This window comes from Carettochelys insculpta, chromosome 7 (assembly GCF_033958435.1).
Source record: "Carettochelys insculpta isolate YL-2023 chromosome 7, ASM3395843v1, whole genome shotgun sequence".
Taxonomy (NCBI): domain Eukaryota; kingdom Metazoa; phylum Chordata; order Testudines; family Carettochelyidae; genus Carettochelys; species Carettochelys insculpta.
The window spans coordinates 53982339-54000098 of NC_134143.1; the positions used below are offsets into that span (position 1 = coordinate 53982339).

Consider the following 17760-nt stretch of genomic DNA (forward strand, 5'->3'; position numbering starts at 1 on the left):
GGAAAAAGTGAAACTGAAGAGGGGTTTCCGAGGGACCAGAGCACTTCTTGTGAGCAGCTGAGAAGGCTGTTTACCCGTGCTGTATTATATTCTGAATAGGCAAGGTTTCACGCAAGAAAACAGCTGAGAAAGCGCAGCTGCACACAAGCACTGATGCCTATCCAGGCCAGCTTGTGGCATACGCATACAAAAATGTACTCCAGCCTCTGGGGATTTCATAGATTTACTATCGGTGAAGGGCAATAATCACTAAAGGAGGAGCAATTATTCCCAAATCATTTAGGATTTTAAAAAATCATTGGTGAGAAGATAGAGGTCAAGAGGTGCACTGTCAAGGGAAATAAAAAAACTCTACCTGTCAAACCTAGGTTTAACTTCCTCTCTGACTGTAATGTGGCAAAAGAGAGAGAGAGAGAGTGCAAGAGTGCTGAAAGGTCACACACTTACTGCAAGCAAGAATTAAAAGATCCCCATTTGTGATCTCATTTTATAGCCAGAATACAGGTGATTAATTTCTTCTATTAGTGTGTGGAAGTTATTTAAAATAAACTAAAAAATTACCAAAAACAACAAAAATACTACGGCTGTCAGAAAACCTTGACAATATTAACCTGATGCATCAAAAATTGGAAGTAGTTGTAATATGTATTTTTTCACATCCTCTGAAATGCAAGCAATGAAAGAAGATATGCATATTCTTGAAAGTTACACTTTAGCGTGGAGCTGGATAGCTCGTGGAGATTCATCACTGCATATTTTAAAAATAGCCTTTTATCTCCAGGATGGTAGGTCAAATATAACCTGAATCAGTAATGACAGGAAAACAGTTACCATGAAACGGGTGCTCAGTGACATCTGGCAGCCGCAAAGTAATCCCTAATCATCATACAGCTGTACCATAGATACTATCACTACAACTGGTGATCTTATTGGCAGTCTGAACACAGAGGCCAAAGATGGAATGGTGATGTGGACTGAACCATCTTCTCACCCTCAGAAGTAATCCATGCTAGTAAGCACTGGTAGGACAGCATGTGGAACCTTTGTCTTACCATGCCTGTTCTGTGAACGGCAGAGTTTACCAGTGTTGCCAACCTGGCAATAAATACACACACACACACTCCCTCTAAATTTAAAGGAGAAGAAATTATAGATTAAGATGAACATGGCAGCCAAAGCATCTATGTGAAGTAAACTAATAGCTGTGGTTTCATACGCTTAAACCGTGCTCAGACATTGTACTTCAAACTCAAATGGAGAAAATAAATGGATAAGATGCCACCAAAATATCTTTGCCAACTTCAACAGAATTTTAACACAGTGTAACTTCATAGAATAAAAAGTACTTTTGTGTAAAGCAGATTTTTTTCCGACAGGCTTAATAGCCATAATCATGTTAAATATTACTGGGGTATTCAGCAATAGAAGTACAGATGCAAAATCTTAACTAATGTATTAAAATCCTTTATCAGACATACTCCTTGTATTTCCTTTTCTCCTCTTTCCCTTCATCTTGATAATTATCTAAGCTATGAGTTTCCAATTCATTTAAAAAAGATGTGTATATTTGGGATCTCCTGGCTGAGCAACCAAACACAACATCAAATGTGAATTCTGACCTGGAAGATACTGTAATATGAGACAGATAAGATCGAGACAAACACATTGAGACACTGGGACAGTTTTTCCAAAGGACCAATGGACAGTTAGATTTGAACGGATCTTTCAGTGGAAGTTAAGCACCTAACTCCTATTAAAAATCTCCTCCACCCTATGAGGGGACAATCCATTCCCAAAAGCATACAGAAAGTACAGACACAGAGGTAGGTACTTTCTACCATGCATGGACTGTCCTCCCTGAGTTTTATGCATGACTCACAGATTTGCAGGTAGCAGATTCAGGAATTTACTAATATCCTACATTTGAGACACTCTGATATGGTTTGCCCTAAAATAAGAACATTTGCTACAGATAGAATTTTTTGTGATTATATAATACTGATGGAACCTTAACATTATTTAGGTTTTATTGTAAAAGTGTTAAATTCATTCCTAGTTACATCAGTCCTACACATTTGAATTGTGTATTTCAATAACCTTAAGATGTGTTTGTCATACTATTGACTTGCAAGAAGGGCCTGGATACCTCATAGAGTTTGAAATTTCCAATCTATTAAAGTAATACCAGTAATCTGTTATTGCTAAGCCAGTAAGGAAAGATTAAAATGAAAATTGGACATTTGGGAGTTCTTTCTATTCCAAGAGCAGGTTTAAAAGATCTCAACAGAAAACAGGCAAAATCAGGGTCTTAGTAAGCAGTCACCAAGAGAAATGACTGGTGATAACTTTATTGATTAAAGCAGCCAGAAGATTTTAAACTTTGCCACAGCTTAGCATTACTGTAGTGGGAGAGCATTATAAAAATACATTTTTTCATCAAAAATAAGGTAACAGACAATTGTAATATGTTTTATAAAACACAATTAATCTAAAAAGATTTAATGATTGTGTGGTATGGCTCATTTGACTTTTAAATGGATTTCAGAAATGGAGTGAATTGTTACTATTTTATAATGGTAGGATCAGTTAAACTGCTCCTCTTTTGCTAAGCCAAACTCTCAGAAAACCATTGTTCAGCATAGTCCATCAAGCTCTCAAATGGAACCCACAAGGAAAACGCAAACAAGGAAGACCTTAGACAATGTGGAGAAGCTCTACTGAGATTGAAGGACAACAACTGGGTACTTCTGGAGTCAGCTAGAAGTTTTGTCCCAAAACAGAGTGAAGTGGAGGAGACTTGTAGGTGGCCTATGCTCCACTTGGAGTACAAGGGTTTAAGTTAAGTTTTTTGCTTTCTAAGTACAGACATATAGCACATTTAGGAAAGAGAACAAATATAATGTGACAGATCATTAAGGAACCGATCGTATTGTAAACAAAGTATTTTTAAAAGTACTCTCTCTCACACATACGCATAAACTCAAGTTAGGCAATGCCAGAATTAATGCTACCCAAACAATTTTGATTTGGCCCCTTTGTGTGTAAGCAGTAGGGTACAATCTGTTTTTCTGCATACAGGAAACTCTTTCATATCCAGCATTTTATCATCTGGAACTCTCAAATAACCAGCATTTTAACTGTAAGTAAATTTTAATTACATTTTCTGTAGTACAGTATACTGAAAATAAATACAAATAAATACAGCAAATACAGCTTAAGTTTACAGTGTACACTACTACTGTTGTTGATAAATAAAGTACTCTGCATGCATTTTTGTTTGTTTCTTAATGTCTGATCTTGTTTTTCTTCAGTGTTCTGCATTCTATTCTCCAGACTATGTGAATATCTGGCAACCCCCCAGGCTTCCAGATATGAAATAAATTATTGTACATGAAGAATATATATACTTGTTCTGAAGTCCAGAAGGAGTTGAGAGATAGACCAGTTGAAAGTCTCTGGGAAATGATAAAAGGTGTGACTACTAAGGATCACCAAATCAGGATAAGGAAGTGAATGAGGCATTTCTAAAACAAATAACAGAAGTAGCTAAAATATAGTACCTGATAGTAATGAAGGACTTTAATGATTCAGACACCTGTTGGAAAAGTACCACGGAAAACCTCAAAATTTGCAATAATTTCTTGGAATGTATTGGGTATAACTTTGCTACATAATCTAGAGGACCCAACCAACAGACCAGTCATTTCCAACTTGATTCTGACCTACAGGCAGGAACTGGTTGTGTATCTGGAGGTAAAGGAGAAACTGGAGAAGAGAAGTACAAAATCAAAAAGGCTAAGGTGAAAAATTAGTTACACCTAGCAAGTCACAATACAAGGCATTACTAACCAGTTCTTGAAATACATCAAAAAATGAAAGGAATAAAGGAAAATGCAACTTCTCTACTTGGCAATAAAAGACAGTTAACCATGATATTAAGAAAGCTGAAGTGTTTAACATAAGACTGGCCATACTGAGATGAGGTGACCACATCTGCATGAAGTATTCAAGAAGTGGGTGTACCGTGGATTTATGGGTGCACTTCTGGATGAAAGACCACACTGAAAAACTAATTACCACTCATTTGATGTCAAACTAAGAGAGCGTAGTTAGTGGGGTCTGCAGGTGTCAGGCTTGGGCCCAGTACAGTTCAATATTTTTATCAATGTCTCAGACAGTGGTGCAGAGAGAAAGCTTATCAAATCAGCATATGATGCAAACGGTGGAGAGATTCCAAGCATTCTGAAGGACTGAATTAGAATTCAAAATGACCATGACAAATTGAAGAGTTGGTCTGAATTCAACAGGATGAAATTCAATACAAGAGAAATGCAAAATACTTCATTTAGGAAGGAAAAATCAAATGCACAACTATAAAATGGGGAATAATTGGCTAAGGTATTAATACTGCTGAAAAGGATCGATACATCATACTGGATCACAAATGGACTATAAACACTGCATCTACACTGCTCTCCCTTTCAGAAAGGACATGTAAATGCAGCAGATTGAAAATCTGATATGAATATTCAGCACCTGATTTGCCTAATGACAGCCACTCGCCGTGTCTAAAGTGCGGCTTTCAAAATGCAAAATAGCCATGTAGACAGGGTTCCTTTGAAAGGAAGCCCCACTTTTGAAAGCACCCTTCTTCCTAATTCTTTCCACTGTATTTACATGCCCCTTCCAAAAGGGAGGGGCAGTGTAGACATAGCCTTAGTGAACAATATGATGCAGCTAAGGTGTATTAACTGGTGTGTTGTATGTAAGACACAGGAAATAACTGTCCTACTTTACTAGGCTCTAGGGAGGTCTCTGCTGGAGTACTGTGCCAAGTTCTGGTCACCACACTTTAGGAAAGATGTAGATAAATTGAAGAGAGTCTCTTGTGAAGACACTAAATTTGTTCTTTTTTGTGTTGCTGTTTCCTTTAATTTAAGTAATAGTCCTTCCTCCTAAAATACTCCAAGATGGTGGAGATGAGAAAAAAAGGATGAGGTAAAAACGGAAGAACCAGTGGAAGGTGTTAAGGAAGGAAGGACAGAACAACTGAAAAGGAATAGGAGGATGGAGGGATGAATAGGGAGAGAAAAAGTATATTATACAGGACACGATACAGAGTGTCAGGAAGAAGAAAGTAATGGAAGAGCACAAATGATCACAAGAAAAAGAGGAGGAAAATGACGTGGCATATTTCAGGGGTGAATTTCCTGCATTACAGTATCTCTCCTCAATGACTGAGAAGAAGGGAAGAAGAAAGACATCAGGTCACTCCATTCAGGTACCTGTGCACTAGCACTAGCAGAGGAGGTCAAATTCTTCTGTCTAACTAGATCTGCGGGTTGGGCCATAAATTTTTTTCTTCATATTTTAAAGATCTTTTTTAAGATTTCACAGGAATAAATACACGTATCATGCAAATATAATATAATGTTTAAGAATGCCCACTGAACAAAGCACTTCTCATTGCCAGTGCAGGCCCAACCCTGAAGTCCATACTCCACCAATCCTTCCATTTGTTTCAATGAAAGTTTTGACTGAGAAAAGATTGCCAAGTGGTGGCCCAGAAACATACTTTTTTATATTCAGGTAACAACAACTGCACAGCACATCTAATCAATGTTGCACATGGAAGCTTACCTGCTGTGGTTCAACTTCCATTTCTGCCAAGGCTGACTGGAAAAACATTTTTGCTGGCTTTCCTACCACCTCAGCTTGAACGTCACAAGCATACTAAGAAAAGGGACAGAAATTATATTGAATAGGGTCAAAAACTCTTATTTAGCTGTAGTCAATAAATACCATGCTCCCAGATAACAGGAATGGGCAGGCAACCCTCCCCAGAAGCTACATTGGCTCAAGTGAGTTCACTGTGAATAGGTGTTTTGGAAGTAAAGGAACCTCGAAGTAGGCTGGATACTTCAAAGTGCCCACGGCTAGACTGCTTGCAGCCACTTCAAAGTTAGCAACTTTGAAGTTCGCGTGGCAAGAATTATGCTAATGATGTGCTGCATATGCAATGCAGCACCTCATTGCTACTCACCGATTGGGCTTGTTTACGTGCCCCCTTCAAAGGAGGGGGCTTGTGTAGACGAGCCCTTAGACTGTAAGCTCTTAACATGTGTTTTCACAGTTCAAAGCCTTGCATAGAGGGGCACTGATCCTGGTTGAGATACCCACCCTCTGCTACAGTAATTCTCTTCTATCCTATGCTTCACTGAATTTTTTCATTGTACCTTTCCTCTCCAAATCCTTTTTCCACCGTCTCTCCCTTCCCTCACAGGAGCCCAATAAAATTAATGTTCTAGCTGAAACTTCTGAACATATAATATAAGGATGGGGTCAGAGCCAACCAGAATGAGTTCACCCATTCATATGCACAGCAATACAATTAATTTATAGTCATTTCCTCTCCCAAAATGAGCACAAAGAATTAGAGGCAATAGCACATATTTATACCAGTTATTTTGAGCAAGGTGCACAGAGCAGATGAACATAATGCAAGCTATAAAATACCTCTAATGCCTTCATATACACTCCAACATCAAGTTTCAGACCATCGGTTTCTTTATAATAGCGTCTGGAAATGGAAACGATAAAAATGTTAGCACCTGAACATAAAAGACTACATTCTATTAATTCTGTGTCTATACAGATGGGTGTATGGCTAGGATGAGAACAGCATTTCCCAAACTAATCTGGCCATGGAGCACTTTTGAGCTTGGAATACATTGACAGGACACATATGTGCTGGTCCAGGGCGGGGAAAGGGGAAGGCCGTGTTCCATACTGAAAAATTGCCATACGTAACACTCAAAAGTTGATTTAAACAAGCTTTATTATATAAAGAACAAAAATAACAAAAGAAAATCATATGAATGAGCTACTAATGTCTTTCTGATAGGAGGATGGTTAGCAATCCTATAATTCAGTATAAAAATTAAAAATTAAGTATAAACCCAAACCAAAACATCAATATAGCCACTGGAAGGAGGACAGTTAGTGTAACTCTTTTGTCCAAAAATAGAAAGGATAATATTGTTCAAAAAAGGATTGTCCTTCCTTAAAGCTTAAACATTTTTGTGAAAAAGAAACACAAAAAAATTAGATATGGAAAAATATTTTTAAATTTTATTTGTTATTTTTACAGAAAACTATTGGAAAATAAAAATAAGTAACATCTGACAGTTTTTTTTCAAATGGGAAGAATGTTTTTGCATCTCTTTTTCAGCATAAGGTGCATAACAACTATACTATTATGAATGCATTAAAGTATTAATATACCTACAATCTAAATTCTACTCAATACCTTAGTATTTTTGATACACACATAATTTCTTATTTAATATTTCAAGAGGAAAAATATCACTAGCATGGAAATTTCCTCATCACACGAACACGGTTTGGGAAATGCTGGATTGGAAGATAAGAACTGTAGTTAGTAATTTTTCAGCCTTCATTATACTGAATTGTAGTGCTCATTCTGTCCACTACTCAGTGTGCCATGGGGGAGCCAACAGACCCGCTAGGCCTCTGGGCTAAAGGGGAAGTGGGAGAAGATCTGTACTCCCATAAGCGGTGGGACCTTGAGCAGAAGGGGCAGGTCTGGGGCTAGCCTGCCCCTGCCAGACCTTCAGCTCCACTCAGGACATTGGAATGTACTTCTGTGGTGGGATGGGGTGGGGGTGAGTTTCTGAAGGCAATTTAAAGGACCTGGAGCTCTGGCTACCATCACTGCTACAGTAACAGCAGTGGCCCTTTTAAATCACCAGGCCATGGGGCATTTACCTCCTTTCAGAGGTACCCCCCCCGCCACCTCCCGCACCACCCCCCTTGCGTGTAAGCAGGCCTGGAGTGGTTCACTGCTATGGGCAGCCCTAACCAGATCCCAAGATAAAATTCAGACTTGGCCACATGTAGTACAATTCCACTAAATCTAATGACGTTCTGCCATCCTATGCCAGGGTTGATTTTGGCCACAGGCTTCTACTTAAACTGATTCTATCGCTGTATATTAGTATTTCTCATTGAAATTACTGCATTACTACTCCCTAACTACTAACTGGTAACCCATTCATCTCACTTGAAGAAGTCAGGGATATTAGTTCCAGGGTAACCTGGCTGAGAGGGTTCTTGGTTCAAAACAACACAACCAGTTTATGAGTGATTGTCTTTTCTCCACTTTTTCTTCTTTTTGTCTGTTCATGAGGAGATTAACTGCTAAATTATTATCGTTGACTTGACTGGAGTGGTGTCTGCTTATGTCATGCTCTCTAGTTCTATCTTGAAACAGCTTTTAAGGCATAGGGCCTACGATTCCTAATCAAATCAACCAGTTTTGCCGTTAACTTGGGCAAGTTCTGCAAAGTATCGGCACACTTTTGTACAGGGCACAGGATACTTACACATAAATAGGGGTTGGCAACCAAAATAGCAAGAGCCATTTTTTTTTAATTCTGTAAAAAACTCAGTATTTCAAGAGCCCCAATGCATGTGAATATGAGATGTTCCTTAATAAATAACATCAAACCGCATTTTTTCTAAACCCTATTTTAAGAAAAGTGCGCACACAATGATTTGTAATGCGATACATGTTTACTGCAGGACATTCACAAACTTTTTACAGATTCTGTTTACTCACACTTGCCCTGTACCGAAAACCTACTGATCGCTATACTTACCTACACCCTTCTAGCTTCCATCCTGCACACATAACTAGATCCATGGTTTACAGTCAAGCTCTTAGATACAATCAAATTTGCTCTGATCCAACAGACAGAGACCAAAAACTACAAGATCTTTACCAAATATTCATAACCTGAATTACCCACCAGGAGAAGTAAAAAAAACAAATCGACAAGGCCAGACGAATACCCAGAGACCAGCTACTCCAAGATCGGCCCAAAAAAGCCAAGAACAGAACACCACTGGTCATCACCTACAGCCACCAACTCAGACCACCGCAACGAAGTATTAATGACCTACAACCTATCCTTAATTAGGATGCCACACTCCAGAAGGCCCTGGGTGATATGCCTGTTCTCTCCTACAGACAACCTCCCAACCTTATGAGGATCCTCACTAACAGCCACAGTCTATACCCCACGCATACCAGTCCTGGAACCCTTCCTTCCAACAAAGCCCGTTGCCAGCTTTGTCCACATATCTTCTCTGGAAATACCATCACTGGACCTAACCAGGTTACTCACAGAATCATGGGCACTATCTCATGCTCCTCTACTAACATCATATATGCCATCACGTGCCAACAATGCCCAGATGTTTTGTATATTGGACAGACTTCTAACTCCCTTAGACAAAGGGTTACTGGGCACAAAACAGACATCAAAACACTCCAGATCCACAAACCAGTTAGTCAACATTTTAATGGAATGGGGCATTCTATTAATGACCTAAAGGTATGTGTGTTACTGAAAAAGAACTTTTGCACTGTTCTTCAAAGACAAACAGCTGAGCTGGTTTTTGTATTCAAATTCGGAACGTTAACACATGGCTTAAACCAGGAAGGGAACTTTCTGAGTCACTATAGGGGCTCGTCTGCGTACTTGGCTTAATCTAATTCTTGACACCCCCCCCACCCCTCCACTCTCTGATTTGCTCACCTTGATTATCTTTTTCTAATTTGTCCTCCTTGCTTACTGTTTTTGGTTCTCTGTGTCTTAAATATTGAGTCTGTTCTGGTCTGGCTATGGTCTGAAGAAGTGGGTCTGTCCCACGAAAGCTCACCTAATAAACTATTTTGCTAGTCTGTAAAGTGGTACTTGACTGCTTTTTGTTTTGATGTGTGTGTTTGCACCGCTATCTTCTTGACTTTCACTCCCAAACCCACTTTAATTATGCCAGTTTTACTTCATGCTTAATTTGTTTTCTTTCTTCAAATGCATGTTGCCCTTCACAACAGGAATGCCACAAGCTTTCTTTTCCTTTTCAGAATTAAGACTTTATTAGCAACACAATCAACACAGACAGTATCATGTTCCACAACGTACCGCACATATTAAAGGGGGAGTTATCATACATTTCGGCAGCATCTACACTACTTTCCTCTTTCAAAAGGGGAATGCAAATGAGAGAAATTGAAAATGCAAATGAAATGCTGATTTACAAATCTCGTGCTTCATTTGCATAATCTCGTCCAATCGCTTTTTCTGAAGAGATTTAAAAAAAAATAAAAAAACAGTGTAGGGGGGTTCTTTGAGGAAAAAAAAATCCGTGTTTCAAAAGTACCCCGTAAGCCTCATTTTTTTTCATGAATCAGAGTTCTTTTGAAAAGAACCCCATCTACACTTTTTTTTTCGCGCAAATCTCTCTTCTGAAAAAGCACGTGGATGAGATTATGGAAATGAAGCCGAGATTTGTAAATCAGCGCTTCATTGGCATTTTCAATTTCCCTTGCTTGCATTCCTCATTTGAAAGAGGAATGTAGTGTAAACGCAGCCTTAGAGAGCACATATTGTTTGCTATTTAGATATAAGTTGTTCATTGTTGGGCTTTTAGACGTTCACTGTTTATCGAAAATAATTAGGAGGGGCTGTTCTTTTTTTACTTTGCAATTATAGTCTTGGGAGCCACAATAAAGTCCTTAAAGAGCTACATCTGGCTCCAGAGCTGCAGGTTGCAAACCCTTCACATAAAAAATACACAGAGAAAGACTGTATAATACATTAATTATTATTTTTTCATTTATCTATTAACAAAATGTTAAGACATTAGTTTCTTGTTATTATTTGTACCGTGGTAGCAGTCAGTGGCCTCAGTCAGATTCACAGCCCAACAGTGGCAATCATGATGCAAACCCACACACTTTTACCATGTTCCCTGCAAAGTTTAAATGACTATTGCAGGAAGAATCTTGCTAATGCACTGTGGAAGATGTAGTGTGTTAACCCTACCCTGAATATAAGGAAGTGTGTGTGGATTTTTCTTTAGAACAGTGGTTCCCAACCTTTTCCAGACAGCAGCCCATTTTAACATTTCAGGAAGACTTGGTGACCCAAGGCAATTCAAAAATGGTAGTGGGTGGGGGAGCAGTGCTGTAACTAGCTAATTTTGCACCTGAGGCAAGAATATAAAAGTGTGCCACCTCATGTTTATATATTAATAGTAGTTATTTAATAGAAAAAGGGAAATATATTAATAATAATAAAATAACACTACATTTATTATAGTTTATTATTATTATATTATTATAGTTGAGCCGAGTTATGATGGTAGAAAGACCCTCATCCCCAAACCACTCCCCCACTGCTCCCCCAGCTTAAATCCTACACTCTGAGGCTAGAGGGAATCACACTCAGTGGCAGGAGGGGCTGGGAGCATCACAACTCAGGGGCTGAAGGGGTCACACAAAGGCTGGAGGGAGATACAAACAAAAAAAATAAAAACTTACAAATCAGCTACACAGAACAGAAGGGAGGGGCAAAAGGGAGGAAGTGGGGGTGAAAATTACATACTGCAGGAATCTATTAACTGGCTTGCCTGGGATGGCTATGCATACCAAAGGTGGAGAAGCTGTCTCTGTAATGCATAATTGCTTCTCTACTGATAGAGACAGCTGCTGGATGTGGCAGCGTTAAGGAGCCGCAAATGGTTCCTTTAAGAGCCACATGCTGCTGCCAACCCTTAACAAATTTAATTCCAAGCCATGTTTGGGTCCTGGCCCATAGGATGGGAATCCATGCTTTCGAGTGAACAAAGGGTTGGAGCTGGGAAGGTCTAAGAGGGAACTCTAGAAGCAATCTGGAGAGAAGACTTAAACTGGCATTTATGACCAAGGTCTTTAAAGTTGTTTTGGGACCTCATTTTCAAAAACTGCAGAGCACTTATCCGCTAAATCAGGTGCCTCATGCTGAGAACTCCCAATCACTAGAGGCTCTGAAAATCTTGGTGCCTGCCAAAGTGTTATGAGTTATCTTTTTTAACAAAGACACAAACACACAAAATCTTCTGCTCTGTGTACTGACTGTATCTTGGGACAGGGGACACAGCATCCATGCTGAAAGTAGGGCACAATATTTCAGGCTACATCTTGCATCCTGTTTCCTTCAGGCTGGGGAAGTCCCACTGGGAGCTCACAGCTTTTCATGGAGCTGATTTAGTCCTCGTTTTTAAAGAGCAGGTTATTAATGATAAACCAAAAAAGAAATAAATACCAGTGGCTCTGAAGGAGCTATTCTTGTCTCGTGTGCAATGTAGGGTTTTTAAAAAAATGTTCATTCTTGGTCCCAGAAGCTGCAGTGACAAGTTCTTATCTCAAGGGTTCAATAGACCATAATGGAAATGGAAAAACCTTCTGAGTTTGTGGATTATTGACTGTTGGAATACAGTTTAATAGCTGGCCAGGAACAGTTAAATCCGTTGTGTTGATATCCCTTGACACATTTACTCTGTGGATGCTTCAATATGGGTTAAAAGTCCCTACAACTTTTCAATTAGAAGAATAAAGAGAAGACTAATAAAAAGATTGAGAACCAGCAATGTCATCACTTTTGTACATAAAGTAACCAGCTGATTGCTAATAACACTGTCCTTCCAAATACAAAACAGAATCAACCTACATTACAGATCTGCAACATGACAGTGATAAAGCCTTTGAATCCCATGTGCATTTATTTGAGTTGCCTCAAGTTAAAAACAGTCTTACCAATTAGTTTGTATTAAATATTATTTTTAAAAAAATCCTATGTTCAACTTCTATGAGCTCAAATTTCATCTGGAGCCTATTGTTTATGATAAGCACGTGGATACTTCACAAAGGTGTGCTATAGAAATTGTTAATCTAGATTGCCTGGTAGATAGGTTTGAAGACCTGAAAAGAGAGGTTGTATGAGAGACACTGACACAAATTATGTCAAGAATAGTGTAAGTGATCTAAAGTGTCAACGTAAAAAACATCCAACTCTTCATATATGGAATTAGAGTAATTAAAAAAATATTAGGATACCTTGAAGCAACTTTATTGGTTTCTTGTAAAGTTTTAGTTCATTCGCTAGAAAGTAAAAGTGTCAGAGTCACTGAAGCAGAATGCCCTCCTCCTGAAAATGGAGTGATTTACATTTAGCATCTGTTTTGAGCTGAGAATGGGAATTGGGTTTGTAATTTCTTCTGTCATGCCACTGTCAGAAAATTAAGCTGTTTACGCTAGACTATAGAAGGTTAATGGCTGTTCTAGCAAAGGTCAAGTGGCCATTTTAAAAAGAAGCTGTGCTGAATAATCAAAAATGGCAGAAGGATAAAGCATAAAATCTCATCTGACTGCTCATCCTATATTTTCTTCCGTCATACAAAGACCTGTCTGCATTCTGATCAGGTAAACTTTAAAGATCTGTTCTAAAGTGAATTACTATAGTAGTAAGAAAAAATATATATTTTAAGTAATCTGAGACACTTGGAGTAACTGGCCTATGCTCAGGGCAAAATTAAGCAGTGTTCTTTGCTTTGTCTTGGTATAAATACTGGTATCTCATACTTGCATGACTTGCAATTTGCCTGTCCTGTATAAAAAAATTAAATAATGTACTATATTAAACAAGTAAAGGCTTATAAAAATAACTTTATGAGCTCATTCTAAGTGTGGTCATTTGATTTGTTTTCTTGGATCACGAAGTTCATTTGTGATTTTTCCTTCTCCTCTGCCAAAGGTCTGAAATTCTGTTATTTGCAAGATAAAGTTAAATGTTGTTTGTGTTCACATTTTGACAGTATTAAAAATATCAGCTTTTTAAAAGGGGGAAACCAAAAATACAATTTCATGATCTTTTTAGTGACAATTAAATCATGATGTAAAATTTATTTCCTCTTCTGGGACAGTTCTCTTTTCCATTAAAACCAATGGCAAAGCTTCCATCCACTTTACTCAAAGCAGGCCAGGGCTCTACCCTCAGCTTCTGTAAATTGTAATAGACCTGATAATGATCTCCCTGTTAACTATCCTGGTTCAATAATCTTAATGCTGAATTTTGCCACCTAGTTCTCTTTCAGTTTTAAGCGCACACAAGTGCGATTTCTGTCTCAGGCAGGTGTGAACTAGGAATAATTCCATCAACAGAATTACACAGATACATAACACATGTGAGATTAGCATAAGAATTGGAATCAATTGTATGGTTTGTAGCAAGGTGTTCACACTGCTCAGAACCAAAGGGTGCACTGGTAATTTGCAGCCTGCTGATTACTAATATCTTTGGATATCCATTGAGTTAGATATTATAGCTGCTCTGTTAGGGAAGAGTTCTGTCCCCACCCTCCATTCCCCAGTCCTCCCCCATACCTTAAAGTCTTAAGTTAGCTTCCAATTAACTAACTTATAACTACAGTAAACTCTTTCATATCTGCCAGCCCCAGGACCAGGAGGTTGCTGGATATTCACATATTCTGGATAATACAGAAGTATACCTAGCAACGCATAACACTAAAAAAAAAACAAGATTAGATATTAAGAAACAAACAGGAATGCATGCAGAGTACTTTATTTATCAACAACAATAGTATTGTACACGGTAAACTTATACTGTATTTCCTGTATTTATTTGCATTTACTTTCACTATACCATTCTTATGGGAAAACTAACTAAAATTTACTTATGGTTAAAATGCTAGTTATTTGAGAGTTCCAGATGATAGAATGCTGGATATGAAAGAGTTCACTGTACGTGGCTTTCTTTGCTGGAATGTGCTGATGGACTTTTCATCTCCACCACTTGGATCAGAATATATGGCCACCTTCATACTGCTTTTGCAACATCAATGTATACCTGTTTTTGTTGTAAATTTCAAGAGGCTCTGAAACGTTCCAACACTCTGAAGGGGCACATATATATAAAATCATTGTGAAACAGTATCACTCATAACATCATCACAGTAGTTAAAATAGCATCTCAGTTGAATGGCAGTACAGGGCCCACAAAAGGCCTGCTAACCAATGTCACAAAATGAAGTATCATCATCAAAATTTGCCCTAATTCGACAAAATTTTCCATATGTATCCTGCAAAGTTTATATGAACATAACCTTTAAACACACACACACACACATCACAAAAAGCACTACCACAGCGGACACTGTTTTGTACATTCTCCCAATCTCAGTAGAGGAGCCAAGGATTAAAGGGATATGAAGACTACACTAATCTCTTATTCCCATAATTGGTCCTTCAAGGGAAAGGTTCAAGGACACCTCCTGTGCTTAATCTGTCCAGTATTCCCCTCCTGCTACAATCCATGGTCTTGATTCTATACCCATCATGCTGCCAAGTCAGAAATCATTTTTGAATAATTTAGGTAATGGACTTGAATTACACATATATTAGTAGAGTATCCTACATAAAAGACAAGAATCATCATGATTCCCCCCAAATGTTTTCTTAGACACTAAGATCCTTAGTTCTCTTTGTGGAGCTCCTATTGATCTTTGTTACAGCAAAGCACTTAAACCTATGCTATACTTTAAATATGGGCTTTGCTTCAGTGATTTGCTGCAACCGGGTCTCTGACAATATCTCCTTCAGGTTAAGCTGCAAGCTGTGTTTAAAGCAAACACCTGACATGCTGTGGTACCTGAATCATACCAATGAAACTCCCACACCTAAGAGTATTACTGAATCTAGAGTAACAGGGAAATACCGTTTAGCTCTAACTGCCAACAGCCAATAACTTTCAAGCTACTGTACAGAAACTTCTCATCTGCAGGGTTCTAACTCTTGGCTCCTGGTGGAGCCCCAGCATAGAAGCCACACCTTAGAAGTTGCTTTTCCAGTTAGTATTCACAGATATCACTTGAAAGTAGAACTTGGCCTGTGATGGACAGCTTATTTCATGCAGATCTCTGAATGTAATTAGCTTAACACAGCATTAACTCGCTAATGACCCAGGCAGGATTTGAACCTCAAAGAGAAAAGTTGGGTTGCTGTTCACTTAGACATAAGGAACCTTGTTACCAGCTGTCTGAGCCATCTGATCCTCCTCAACGTTAGTCTATAATGGCTTCATATGCACGAGGGGTTTATGGATCATCTTGAAGATGTGAAAAGAGACTATAAGCAGCACACTGATCATTGAGGCCAGGAAGGTCGAGCTCTCATGGTAGACAAAAAAGTCTGGTTTGCAGCAAAACACCTATGCTTGACAGGCTGCCCAACAAGCTACACTACCCATTTCCTCAGACTCTTCCATACCTGTGAGCAAATCAAATCCCTTCACCTTTAAATTACAGCTCCCTGGATATCTTAATGTACATCTTGTTCTCCATCTACTCCTCCTGAAGTCTGAGAAAGAGGAGCTTACAATTGCTCCTATCAGCTGCCCCTGCCAGGCGAGGTCCAAGGGCATGACAGCATGCTACCGTTGACTATAAACTACAGAGGGGAAGACTGTATTACCTAATCGACTGGAAGGGCTATGGTTCTGAAGAACGCTTCTGGGAACTTGTTACCCATGGCCATACCCTGACCTGATAAAAAGATTTATTCAAGGCCACCTGTGTCACACCCTTCTCCCACACTGTCTGCATCTACACTACATTCCACTTCAGAGGAGGAAGGCAAATGACGGAGATCAAATATGCAAATGAAGCAATGATTTACAAATCTTGTACTTCAGTTGCATAATATCATGTGATCATGTTTCTGGAAAACACTTTTCAGAAAGTAAAAACAGCTGTGTAGATGGAGTTCCTTTGGAATAAAAACCCGTTTTCAAAAGAACCCTTCTTCCTGAAATAAATTAGGAAGAAGGGTTCTTTCTGTTTTCGAAGGAGCCCCGCATACACAGCTGTTTCTGCATCTGGAAAAGCCTCTTCCAGAAGCTAGATGGTGCAAGAATATGCAAATAAGGCATGATTTGCATTCTGCTTCAGAAAGCAGACTGTAGTGTAGATGTAGCTAAAGAGGATACACATGAAGAAACCTGGAAATAAGGAACCGTAGCAAAAAAGTGAAGGCAAAGTTGCTGGGCCCAGGTCAGAAAAAGATCAACTCTGGTCTGAGATAAGAATAAATGTATAGGGTAAGAATTTGCATGCAACAAGTCTTTTAGTGGATTTGAATTACTTGGCATCTTTTGTTTATTTTAACACAGTAACTAAGTTTGATCTTTCTGTTTAATTTTCAGCCTCTTAAATCCTACTTTTTATATTCAATAAAAACACTTCTATTTATTATCGAGCCCAGTGTAAATAACTGTTACTTGGGAGTTGGGCTGTACAACCACTGTGCATCTCTCTCTTTCATTGATAAAAAAGGGTGGACACCTTTATGAACTTTCTATGTGTAAAAAATTTACACAAGGGCTTGAGCTTTTGCTCTTTTCGGAGGACTGGTTTCCTGGGTATAGTCGAAGACCTTACAGCTGAGTTGGTTCATTTTCTGTTTCACTTTGCTGGGGTGACAATTACCCCAACTCTGCCTTGCCTGGAACAAACCAGAGCTTCTTGCCAGCAAAACAGGGTGCAGGGGAGCCCAAGACTGCAGGAAGACAGACATCAGTGTCTTGATCAGCACAGCTCAGGGATTTCTGTGATCCAACCCAAATAAATCCACTTACTGCCCCAAGAAGAGGGATTAATGTAAGGGTCCACAGACTAAAACCCAGGTCTGCAGAGCCTCAGATGGGGGATGTTCCCATAGTGCCACTAAGAGATATGGTAGAGGGTAGGTGCCACTTGAAGTACTACTCAAGGGAGCCAAAGTGAAATTACCCTGAGAGCCTCTGACTGGCCAAGCACCCTATTTAACCCCCGGGGCTG

The 17760-nt window shown here is 38.9% G+C and overlaps 1 protein-coding gene across 1 annotated transcript in view; it reads right to left on the reverse strand.

The window, feature by feature from the left end:
- Positions 1–17760, reverse strand: part of LHPP (phospholysine phosphohistidine inorganic pyrophosphate phosphatase) — a 194506-nt gene that overhangs the window by 134767 nt on the left and 41979 nt on the right. Inside the window, exons 4-5 of the mRNA XM_074999686.1 lie at positions 6517–6580; positions 5641–5733 (exon numbers count right to left, since the gene is read on the reverse strand). Coding sequence (XP_074855787.1) covers positions 5641–5733; positions 6517–6580 — 157 coding nt within the window. The remainder of the gene's footprint in view (positions 1–5640; positions 5734–6516; positions 6581–17760) is intronic.